The sequence below is a fragment of the Hermetia illucens genome, chromosome 1 (assembly GCF_905115235.1).
Source record: "Hermetia illucens chromosome 1, iHerIll2.2.curated.20191125, whole genome shotgun sequence".
Classification (NCBI taxonomy): domain Eukaryota; kingdom Metazoa; phylum Arthropoda; class Insecta; order Diptera; family Stratiomyidae; genus Hermetia; species Hermetia illucens.
In genome coordinates this window covers 84,054,110-84,066,709 of record NC_051849.1, presented here as the reverse complement: position 1 = coordinate 84,066,709, position 12,600 = coordinate 84,054,110, and the positions used below count along the sequence as shown (strand labels likewise).

The 12,600-nt window shown below is 42.2% G+C and overlaps 1 protein-coding gene across 5 annotated transcripts in view; it reads right to left on the bottom strand.

Moving 5' to 3' along the window:
* Positions 1-12,600, bottom strand: part of LOC119646703 (zwei Ig domain protein zig-8) — a 631,176-nt gene that overhangs the window by 92,937 nt on the left and 525,639 nt on the right. For all 5 annotated transcript variants that reach the window (XM_038047280.1, XM_038047277.1, XM_038047278.1 and 2 more), the window contains one exon: positions 4,232-4,365. In XM_038047280.1, the coding sequence (XP_037903208.1) occupies positions 4,232-4,365 (134 nt within the window). The remainder of the gene's footprint in view (positions 1-4,231; positions 4,366-12,600) is intronic.

The window sequence follows — 12,600 nt, the reverse complement described above, 5'->3', positions numbered from 1 at the left end:
TGATCTAATATGGATTGTTGCGTCAACGATTATTATTATTATAATTAACTAGCTGGGCATATGTTCAGAATAGAAATTTTGCAAGATGATGCGTGTCCATCCTTTAATGAAGAAGTGGAATCCACGGAACATTCTTTATGTGAGTAGATCGTTTATGGACACATCAGACATCCACTAACGGAAATCTTGCGATACATAAACGAATCTGAGATATTCCGTTACACGGGGAACCGAGTACTATGATGGACCACTGGGGTCTCAATGCTCAGTTACTTTGCCTCTCTTCCACCTTGACACATACACATACTCATTTTTTTATGTAAGGCAAAAGTTAGCGGCCTGTGTTCCGTGAAGATGGTGAACTCCCTTGCGTCAATTATATGACGAAAGTGTTTCTTCGCTACGTAGGTAACTAGTAGTTCCTGATAGTATGCCCCGTGTTTCCGTTCCTCTGAACGAGCTATCCAATGCGTTTGACTGGGGAATTTCCAATAACTTTGCCCAGAAAAATCTCATTGAGTGGTGTCTGGGTATGTAAAAATTTAATCTGCCCAAGAATGCTCTAAGCTGCAACACGTTAGTTTTTCGCGGGTATGACAGGATCGCTTGGACTTTGATTGGCAAGGAACGTGTCCGCTCCATTGGAACCAGGTATCCGAGGAAACTGATCTTGCGCTGAGCATAAGTGCCTAGATTCACCTCTAGCACTGTTAGTTCAACCCACAGTAGATTTACTATAGGCAGTACCCACACTAAAATGACCCGACTTGCGAATGTGCTGCAGAAGCTTATCTGTACACATCAGAGACGCTAAACTAGGAAAAGGCATAATCTTCGTCGAATCGTATTGGTAAGAAAGAAGTCGGTGAGCTATTCTGGTACTACTGCCGTGCTGACCCATATAGCAAAAAGTTGTTTCACGTATTCACTTATCCATAAGCAAAAACTTGCCGATCTCACCAATACATTGGCAAGTCCGGGCGGTATGTCAAACACAGCTGATCGAATTTCGTTACTACTCGCTCATGCTCAAGGGCAAAACAATTTGAAATCGTGCGTACTCGCACTGATTTTCCCCCTTGAGGGCCAAGGGAGAGTGCGGTAGTTGACTACTATCTAACTGTGGTTCAACCTTTAGAGCAGAATTCTTAAGTGAACGGCATGCTCTTCTCGTGAAGGTAGAGCGACTAATATATCTTCGATGTAGGCTTAGCAGAATTCCAAATTTCTCTGCGCTGCAGTCCGTAGACGGAATGTCATAAATGGAAATTGGTAAAAGCGGAATGGTGTCGTGATGGCAATTTTTGGTAAGTTTTCTTCAACTGGCATTTGTATCGTGACTGGATGTCGGATACTAGTCGACTCAACTGTGAATGAGTACCTGAGTCAAATCAGGATAATAATCTCGGGCGAGTGCAATGCTTACCGCATTGTCTGCTACAGTTTACTGTAATGTGCCATTACGGTCTTGACTAAAGTGCTCTAACACACTTCGAGGCCCTGATCCAATATGGATTGTTGCGCAAACGATTATTATTATTTCTTCACCTACTGGGATCTGGTTCCGCACGCTCTCCACGCATTATTTGATGGATACGCCAATTCTTTTTTGCGATGTTCAGCTCCTCCATGTTCAGCCCTGGTTTTGCGACTATATGATGCTTATACTTTCAGTTTCGTCCAGGCGAGTCATTTTCGGCAACTCCTCCTCATGATAAGGGGTTTTTAGTAAGTGCCTTCATTGAATTGTACATTCTACCATCTCTCCTTGGTAGGTAAGTTTTAAATCTCAAAAAATTTTGTGCACAGTTCACCCCGGTTGGATTCATCCTCGCATCTACAGGCATATTCCATGCTATCGATATTCTTTTCTTCACTGCTTACTTGAAGCCAACAATTCCTCTTTTGAGCTCGAAGTCACCACTTTGGAAATTGCCAAGTGAGGTAGCAGCAATTGAATGCAAACCTTTATGATAAACTTAATGTTTACAATAATTAAGACTTGCCTTTTCCTTCGCTATTTATTAACCTTGCAAATGCCGATAGTTCGGGAAGCAGTTGCTCCTTTCATCAGTGCTACCAGCCTCAATTTTAATTTGTAACCTAGAACCCGCAATTCCCGCAACCTCAACCAACCTCTCCCACTTTCAACCAATTCTCAGGTTCGTCTGTCCAGTTACTTCAACTGTCGTGCCACATACTCCGCAATTGTATGTCTTGTGTTCGTATAGCTTTGTGGTTGTAGTAGTAGACTGTCGTGCGAAAGATCGCTGCTCAAATCTCACTTGTGAAAGTGATATCTGTATCGTGATTTGACGTCGGGTACCAGCCGACTCAGCTATCATTGAGTGCCTGAGTCAAATCAGGGTAATAATCTCCGGCGAGTGCGCTTCAAGGCTCTGATCCAATTGGATTGTTGCGGTTTGTCTGAGTCTATAGCTCCTATCCTCCTCCAAGTTTATTCTTGCCTCATTGCTAACGTCAACCTTAGTATTATACCCGGCTTTGACGGTTCTAACCTCTCTTGGCAAAAAATCGATCAAAGCATTTCCCATCTGCATATCCTTTGTGGAAAGAACGTCCCGCTGAGAATGACCATCCTATTACCCTTCTCTCTTCCTAGAAAGAAATCCTTCAGACATATGTTAACGATTGGTTGACCGCTGACTTTGGCCACCTTCTGGCTGAAAAGTAATACGGCAGCGTTAAACATCAATCCGCTGTTGTAAGCCTAAAGACTTCGTCAGCTTCATGGCGGAAAGTATAAATTTTCGGCAGGATGTGCACTTTATTTTTATGGATTTGTCTAAGACTTGAAATCTGTTAATCACACGAAACTATTGCCAAAACTCGTCCCATTTAATAGTCAATGTTTTCTCATTACATCGCTCACCACCTACTTCCCTTTATTCTCTCTCTTCCTTTAGTGTATTACAAGGGTGCATTCTAGATTCGCTATTATTGAACTTTTCATAAATGGCCACCTCTCGTTCTTTACCTGTCCGCCAGTAACCTTAAGCTTTTTTGCTGTGTATCCCCTTAGACTGTAAGCCTTTACAGTCGAACTTGACACTCTGCTTCACGGGTGCTCAGCATGTCAGCAAATGCCACTTGATGTGCTACCCGTTCAAATCCTCTCCTATTGTCTTTTCTTGCTCTCTTGGTGGATGCCTTTTCTCATATCTGAACTTCACGTAACTGCTTGGATAGGCATGACTCTGGTATCATCTTTCACAATATCCATTTCCTTTTCATTTTACGCTCCCGCTCTGATTTTGACTCCGTTAAAACATCCTCCAGTCGCGGGAAGGGGATCGGATCAGGATCCCCTTCCCGCGACTGTAATTATCTTACCGTTGACAACGTTCGACTCAAATTCACCCCTTATCCTACCCATTTCCGTTCCAACTTTCCGCGATATGTGTTTAAATTATTTACCGGCCTAGTGGACTGATCCACCTCCGCTAACATCATCTACTACATCGATTCATATAACACGCATAAAATTTTCGGAGTACATAGTTTAGCTTGGTCCGTTATACTAATCTTCTGAAATGAAGGCTGAGTTTACTGCTATCTCCTCGTTCTGAGGGAGTAACATAATGTTTTAATCTGTATATTTCCCTTTTCACACTTCAAGGCCCTGATCCAACATGGATTGTTGCGCCAACGATTATTATTATTATTATTATTATATTGCCCTTTTAAAATAAATTGGGATATAGATAAATAAATGAAGGCAGCGTAATGGAAGCGTATACAGCTTCGACACGATAAAACTCTCTTGCTTGGGACAACATCGTAAGTAGAATATTAGATACTTTATTGCACGGAATAAGATATTAAATTTAAATCATTTTCAAACGATGTATGCAGCATAATTAAGTAACCGTCCCAAATACAATAATATTATCATGAGGACAATCTGTGACAAATTAAATTAAAGATCGGCCATGAAAACCTGACCAAATTTTATGACCTCTTAAATTTGCATTTTTTTACACAAAGAATCTAATTAAAAAGAAGTTTCTGTTGCAATGAGAGAAAGCTACACGCCCTACTTGTATTACATTTCTTTAGTTAATTTCCGCTCTTTCAATGTACATAAGACTCCTGCTCAAATAACCATTTCTCCCACGCCAAAGATCGTCTACCCTCATTCAGATCTCATTTCCTTAATGCATCGACCCCCATTACCACATTTTATATCCATTTAACCCATATTACTTACCTCACTGTCCTCAAACATAGGACTATCGCTGGTGTCCAAATTATTGCTATCGCCACCCTTCGAATTCGAATTGATTGCGCCAGCTTCTACCCACAACTTCTTCCAGTCATTGTCTGTCAGTATTGATTTTTGTCCTGCGAAATACACAAAAAGATTTTTTTGTTAGAAATTAAACGTCCTTTAGCCGAGCGCAAGCAGCAACGTGTTGAAAAGATGTCAAAACTTATATACACAACAGATTGGCTTTCCCGAAATGTGTGGAGTCAAAATTGTTTGAACAGACAGAAAATATACACGTCAATTTCGCTTTAGGATTTAATATGAAAGGTACTGGATATTTGCCGGATAAAGTGTTGGAATTTATTAGGGTTAGGTATTTTTATGACAGGGAATGGGCAATGCTGAGACTGCCAGTCTAAGTGCGATTGTGAGAGATGTGTATGACTTTTGGGTTCATTGCTTCGATACCCCTTCAATAAATTGAGGAGCTTCCAAAATATTTCAAATGAGATGTAAGCGAAACTAATCATTTCTCTGATGAAATTGGACAGGTCCCTACGGTTATCTTGGGTTTTGCGTGGGATTCTCAATCCAAACTTTACCCCAACTGTTCAAAGCAGAACACCTCCGCATTCCTCAAAAAGTGTGTTTTGCATATAGCCTGCTGATCAAAACTGTTATAACTGATTCCAAAGGGCAATGGTAACTCGATATTAAATCATTAAATTTGCCAGCCTTCATCGCCAGTAATTGCTACATCCATTGACCAGGATATGCCAGCCGCCCACCATTTCATCTGCTATCTATGGAGCCTACAGCCTACTATCATAACAAAAAGATCTCATGACCAAACTTCTTCAATTTCCAGCCATCCGTGAAGAAAAATTACATCTAATTCTACCCTTTACCAGCGTAAATGAATATTGTAGGACATTAATTTTGCAGAAATGTACGTTGTCCTCTTGCGGTCCAACAGCGATTGCTATTCGCTACCTATAATTTACCCTCTTTGTCTTGTTCCAGATAAAATTCTGGAAATTACTTTGTGGTTCCCCGCTCCCCAATCCGGCTGATATCCTTTGCGTTAATCTTACTAGAAGTCATCCAGTTTACATCCTGCCCCATTCCACAAAAAGTTCTTGCAATGATAAGCTGTAGCAATAATTTGCTTTAATTATTCGACTTTCAGACAAATTATTATATAAATTGTTTAAGAAATTACTTTCGGTCATAAAATTTATCATAAAAGTTGTCATTGTAATCGTCTAAACTGTCACGAAACCAAAGTATTTATGTGAGTAATATAAAAACCTTTTTTCTTGGGCAGGGCGAATATTGTTTACGGACAATACTTTAGTAAGGTTACGGATGAGCCGCGCCATTGTAGATTTCCCTAATGAGTTTTATGTCGCAGGCGCCTTTGACGGCTATAATGATTGTGCTACAATTCAATGATTGCGGAGGAATTCTTATGAGGATAAATTTGTTGAATGGCTTTCCGCCATTATTTTTCTTTTAATTTCATGCCTTCTGTTTATAGCCCACGTTTGAATGAAAGCAGAACTCCTAGAAAAAGAGGCCACGACTGGCTAGTTTATTTCCAAATAGGCCTTGTTGTAAGCGCACAGTCTTTCAAAATGGTTGAATGGAAGTCCTGAATATAGAATACAGAAACAATTATGGGATCTATTAAATTTATTTATTTCAAGTGCGTTCCGCTAATTTTCTGCCAGGCAGCATCTGCGGATAATGTTAACATTTCATAAAAATGTGCCATTGTAGTATTTACATCACAATAATAATTCTCTTATTTAAGGGTTGTTAAAGCGCTTTAGGGGTTGTGCTCATGCATGTAAATAAAGCCTACAACTGCGGTTGAGTGTTAAAAGGAGACCGGTGTACTTAGTTTAGTAATAACACACTCATATGTTGCCAGGCTACAGTAGTAGAATACGGAAAAGAGGGAATCCTCGATTGCTTCACTTGAATATGGTAAAAAGGCAATAAAAAATACATTACTCAATTTGCAGCCCCGGGACTGCAACACTGTAATAAGAGCGGCTCCTAGACTAATTTGATTAGAGTTATGGGGGAACAATGGACATGGGAGCCACAGAACATTGGAAGAGTTACTGGCAGAACTGAATCCTGTCCCTACAATATGTTACTATTTTCGGGTCCCCATATATCTGCTTGGTAGAATATATGAAGCTACCCTGAAACGTGGAGAGAACTGGGAAGTCCCAGTGGAATGCATGGCCGGGTATACGGAAATGGCTCAAAAACAAGATAGGTTTCTGGAGCCGGAGTTTACCTCTTGAATAAAATCGAGAAGTGGGCTTTTCCTCGTTGGCCAAAGCAAAAGTCTGGTGTAGCAGTGTGGTCCTGCCCCAAGCATCTTTTCAGGATACAAGCAGATATAGAGTTCAGCTTGCTTTAGTAGTTAGACGGACTCATTATGTAGACGTATAGACGTAGCGGTACACTCTGTAATGGGCCTTACCACAATCTATAGAGATTGCTGGCCTTACGAGGTGTGAAAAACCAGTTGAAAAATTAATCAACCTGCCTGCTTTTACAGTTTTAAGAATGATGGAGGTCAAGTGGTCAGCTCGTCCTCGTTATCTCCCTGCCTAAAAAGGTGATGGATTTGACATGGGCAAGGGTAAGATCATTAATTTTAAAGAGCAGAGCTGCTACTCTGCTTCTCTTGAAGGATATAGATTGGAATTTGGTTATGTTGATTGGTATACCCAATCTTCTGGATTCATCAACAAACGCATTTACCTGCCTTTGCAAACATTTGAAAGTCGGAAATCAATCGTCTCCGGTAACCAAACTGGAAAAATCGTCCACATATTGGTAGATTCCAATGCTTCAACTATGCAGGGGTGTTATATAGATATTAAACAACATTGGACTTAAACGTATCATTGGCACCCATAAAACAATCTCAGCAGCATTCGGAAATGTGACATTATGTCGTCGAGGGAAGCCAGATCGACCTTCACCTTTACCTTTTGCTATTGAAATATGTAAAAGGACATCATTAATGCAAGCAGACGTAGATTTGCCCGCCGAATAGGCATAACAGTTAGCAGGCAGGACTTTGTATTCATCAATGCAATTATTAACCCGAACCTTGATCATGGAGGTAAGTAGTTTGGAAGACACATTAATGAGAGCAATATGGCGATAGCTGGCCAAAAGTTTTTGAGATGGGTACCACCCGAATAATAGACCAGTCCTCTGGAAGAGTCAACCTGCACCAGATGAGGTTAAGCCCCTGTAGCAGTCCAGAGAATGTTTCCGGCACATGTTGGTAAGTGATATTATCCGCACCAAAGGCGGAGGCACGCTTTTGTTTTAGCAATGCAACATTCAGCTCTTCTAGAGAGAAAGGCTGAGAAACAGTGTGATATCTAAGCGTATCCCGAAGAGAGGGGGAAGGAGGCTATACTGCCCAGCCAAAAAGCAAGATATTCAAGGTTTCTTTAGGATCCCAACATGGGGATTTAGCGGTTAGGTAACCACAAAAAACCTTTATGGAATTTCAGAAGGACTTAACATGAGTCAGACCAAATTTCGCGCCTACGCTTTCGCTTCGCATCACCAACAACCATTTTCCACAGACGTTTGACATCCTCAAACAGGAGAGAGCTCTGAATTGCCTATACGCGATTTGTTTCCTTTTAAAGTACAATTTGAGTATGGCCGACCACCTTTGGATGGCCCATGTGATTAATGTAAGGTCTGGTTGCATCAGCAATTTCCCTTTTCAGAGTGTTAGTAGGAGTAATAATATCTGCTAGGGGCTCTAAGTTACTGATGTGCGTTTTATTTTAAGCTATTCGAATCAATCTTAGATTTAGGAGAAATATTTAATACCTGCATAAAAATGCAAATGGAAGTGTGGTGATTATTAGATACTTCATCCATAATCGGATTCCACTGACAATAACACAATAACACAATAACTTTATCCTAGAATCAAGTTTTGCAGTAATAAAAGCTATATTATAGACCATAATACTATCAAGATTGGTTGAAATCGCATAATTATTAACAGAGTCATAGGTGAAAGTTGTCGCTTTTGTGCAAATTGATTACATTCTAGGACTTTGAATGTCAGTTACAGACTAAAGTGAATGGTATGCCAAACTAAAAGCAAGTTGTTTTCACTAATTATGCAAAAAAAACCCCTTCCCAATATTGGTTCATAATCTTGGTAATTTGGTGGTCAAAGGGTAGTATAGGTCCCGGGGCGAAACGTGTATTGGTACCCACGATGGAGCATAAAACCTGGGAAATGCCTGCTGAACCAACACCAACAGCTCTACTACCAAACCCTATCTCCACCTCCACGTGGTGACCGCTCTTTCTTGACGAAAAGCTGCAGACGGAGAAGGATGCAGGCGAGTCTCCCGCGCCTAAAAACGGGACAAATTGTACCAACTGGTCCTCCAGGTTGGGAGTTGGGTAGGGCTGACAACTCTACACGGAAAACAACTTGTTACGAAGCCACAACAGGAGCCTCGGACAGGACGGATTTTAAAACGACGGACCCGGCAACGACAAAGGAGCAACGATTTGCGCATTTTCTCATGTAACGTGCGCTCCCTGTACAGAGATGAAGCTGATAAGCAACTAGCCGACACCCTGTCCCAATATAGGGCTGATATAACAGTGTTGCAAGAGATGCGATGGACAGGGACCGGTTTCCTGGAGAAGAGCCACTACACCATATATTATAGCGGTCATCCAGTAAACCATGTGCTCGGAGTAGGTTTCTTAGTCAGCCAAAAAATGAAACCTGCTGTTATCGGCTTTGAAAACATAAGCGAACGGCTATGCACTCTTCTGCGCTTGCGAGACAAGTTTAGAAATATAAGCCTCATAAACGTTCACGCCCCTGAAGAGTCGGAGAAGGATACCTTCTACGAGACAGTAGAACGAACCCTCGAAGTCTGTCCCAGATATGATATCATAATCATACTTGGGGATTTTAACAGCCAAGTAGGGAAGGAGCCCGTATTCAGGCGATACTTTGGCTCCCATAGCTTACACGAAAAAACAAATGATAACGGACTGCGGACTATTCAATTAGCAGGGTGACACGAAATGGTTGTTGGAAGTACCTGGTTTGAGCGGAAAGCGGTCCACAAACATACGTGGGCCTCTCCAGACGGGACCACTTTCAACCAAATTGACCACGTGTTGATCGAACGCCGCCATCTCTCAGCCTTGATGAATGTCAGAACATATAGGGGGGCCAATATAGACTCGGATCACTATCTCATTGGCATGGTGCTCGGAGCTCGAATAACAATACCACCTAGAATCCCCTTTGACAATCAGGTGAGAGTGAACACTGAAGCCATCCACAATACAACCCTCCGCGACACCTATAAGAGGGAAATGGATGCCGCAATAACACAGTCAACAGAAGACCTGGAGATGAAGCATCAACAAATGATCTTCAGAATCTCCTGAAGAACGTTATCATGGATACAGCCACAAACATACTTGGCCCCAGCCGCAAAAGGAGTCGGAACGGCTGGTTTGACGATGAATGTAAGCTAGCAACGGAACGGAAGAATGCCGCATACCGAGTAATGTTGCATTCTCAAAGAACGCGGGCACGCACAGAGACTTATCACGAACTCCGTCGAGCGGAGAAGCGACTTCACAGACGGAAAAAGGAAGCCTGGGAGAACCAACAAGTCTGTGAACTAGAAAAGTACAGGGAGCAACCGCACCAGGCGCGGAAGTTTTACCAACAAGTCAGCAGGATGAAACCTTATACACCTCGATGCTCATCCTGCCGAGACAAAGAGGAAAATCTGATTTCCGACAGAATGGGCATATTAGAGCGATGGGTTGAGTACTTTGATGAGCTACTGAACAACCAGAACATCGGCGAGTTGGAGGTCCCGCCAACTGAAGACGACGGACAAATACTGCCACCACCAAGTTTAAGAGAAACAGTCCGTGCAATTCATCGGCTAAAAAGTCATAAGTCGCCAAGAGCCGATGGAATTACAGCCGAATTGGTTAAATATGGAGGCGACCAGTTACACCGAGTGGTTCATCCACTGTGCTCAAGGTATGGGACAGCGAATCGATGCCTGACGATTGGCAACGAGACATTGTCTGTCTCATACATAAAAAGGGAGATATCACACAGTGCAGCAATTACAGAGGTATCACGTTGCTGAGTACCATCTATAAGATATTCTCCACTATCTTGCTAGGCCGGATAGCCCCATACGCCCAGAACATCAGTGGCCCATACCAACGAGGCTTCACTCCAGGCAAATCAGCAACAGATCAGATTTTTTCTCTGCGGCAGGCGATGGAAAAATTGTTGGAATATGGACAACAGTTGCACCATCTGTTCATCGACTTTAAAGCCGCCTATGATAGCATAGCCAGGGTAAAACTGTACACGGCCATGGGAGAATTCGGTATCCCGACGAAATTAATAAGACTGACTAGGCTGACCCTGACCAATGTGCGAGGCCAGATAAAAGCAGCAGGATCACTCTCAAGACCATTCGACATCAACAACGGTCTACGACAAGGGGATGCGCTATCATGCGTCCTCTTTAACCTGGCCCTCGAGAAAGTGATCCGTGATGCTGAGGTGAATGCAAAAGGTACGATCCTCTTCAAGTCCACCCAACTACTGGCCTATGCTGACGATATCGACATCATGGGAAGAACCACCCGAGACGTACAAACTGCCTTCATCCAGATCGAGCAGGCGGCGCGAGATCTTGGGCTACACATCAATGAAGGCAAGACAAAATATATGGGGGCAACGTCAGCACCGAAGACGAATCAACCAACAACATCAAACCGCACTGGTCAAACACAAACACGAACAAGAATAAGGATAGGAGAATACAACTTTGAGATCGTTGAGAATTTCTCCTACCTAGGGTCGAAAATCACAACCGATAACAACTACGATGATGAAATCCGCGCACGGTTGTTGTCAGCCAACAGAGCCTATTTCAGCTTACAAAGACTGTTCCGCTCGAAACGTCTCACCATAGGGTCAACTCTCTTACTGTACAAGACAATGATCTTGCCAGTCCTCATGTATTCCTCGGAAACTTGGGTTCTTAGCAAGAAAAATTGCGAACTCTTGGCCGCGTTCGAGAGAAGAATCCTCCGAAGAATTTTTGACCCCCTACATGAGGATGGACGATTCCGTAGCATACACAATGACGAAATCTATGAGCCATGACCGTCCGGTTGTGGATAAAATCCGGCTCAATAGGTTACTGTGGGTGGGTCACTTAATCCGTATGGATGAAGATGATCCCACCCGGAGAGTCTATAAGGGCAATATCTATGGTAGGAAAAGAAGACGAGGCAGACCCTGCCTAAGATGGAGCGATGGCGTGGGCCAGGACGCCAGACAGCTTTTAGGGATATCGAATTGGTGGACCTCGGCGCAAAACCGGGATGTCTGGAGTTCCTTATTAAGGCAGGCCTAGACCGGATACCGGTTGTTGCGCCGTTGATGATGATGAATCTTGGTAATTTTGTAAAGAATCATAATATAAATTGTATAATGATCGGTTTATTAATTCTAGGGTTCGAAATCTCCCAAAATTTAAAAAAAAAAACATTTTGAGAAAAATTCGTTTTAAAAGCAAGTTTTTAGTTACAAACAAAATGCAGGTACAACAAATACAAATGCACTCATTGACGGTATCGACACCAAGTAATTCTAAATTCACTATTAAGAGTACGACAAGACAATTTTGGCAGCGTATTCTGGGATAGCTAAATTAACCATTTATGCAGTTAAAAAAAAATCCGAAAACCTTTAACCTGGTTTCCCCTTTTAATACGAACAGAACATGTTCGGTAATCCGTCGAGTTAGCTTAATTTCAATCAAGTTAGCTTTCAATGTTAGTCTCCTCTAAATTTTTAACATTCAGAACTACAAGACTTAATACTCAGCGATGGCTAGTGGCGCTTTGAGTATAGTTACAAGTTTTGTCGGGGAAGCTGTCCCATGTAGAGAAAGTATTCTGGAAGAATTTCACCGGCAACATTACAGGCTTTAGACCAATCAACGAAACAATTGGTGTGCCTCGAGCGTGCACTAAAATGTCCAACACTTGGATAATCAATGTAGACCCTGCAACGGAAGACAAGGACGACTCAGTAAGGCTAATTTTACATTTGCTCTGAGTCAGACTTGTTTACCTCGCCCCAGAGGGTATAGGGCTCATCAGATGAGATTAATCATGGATCAGTCAAAACAGCTATAGAGAAAATCAGCGGACATGAACGTCAGCGCAAAAGGAGTGAATACTATGACGAAGAGTCCATCAAATTTTCTTTG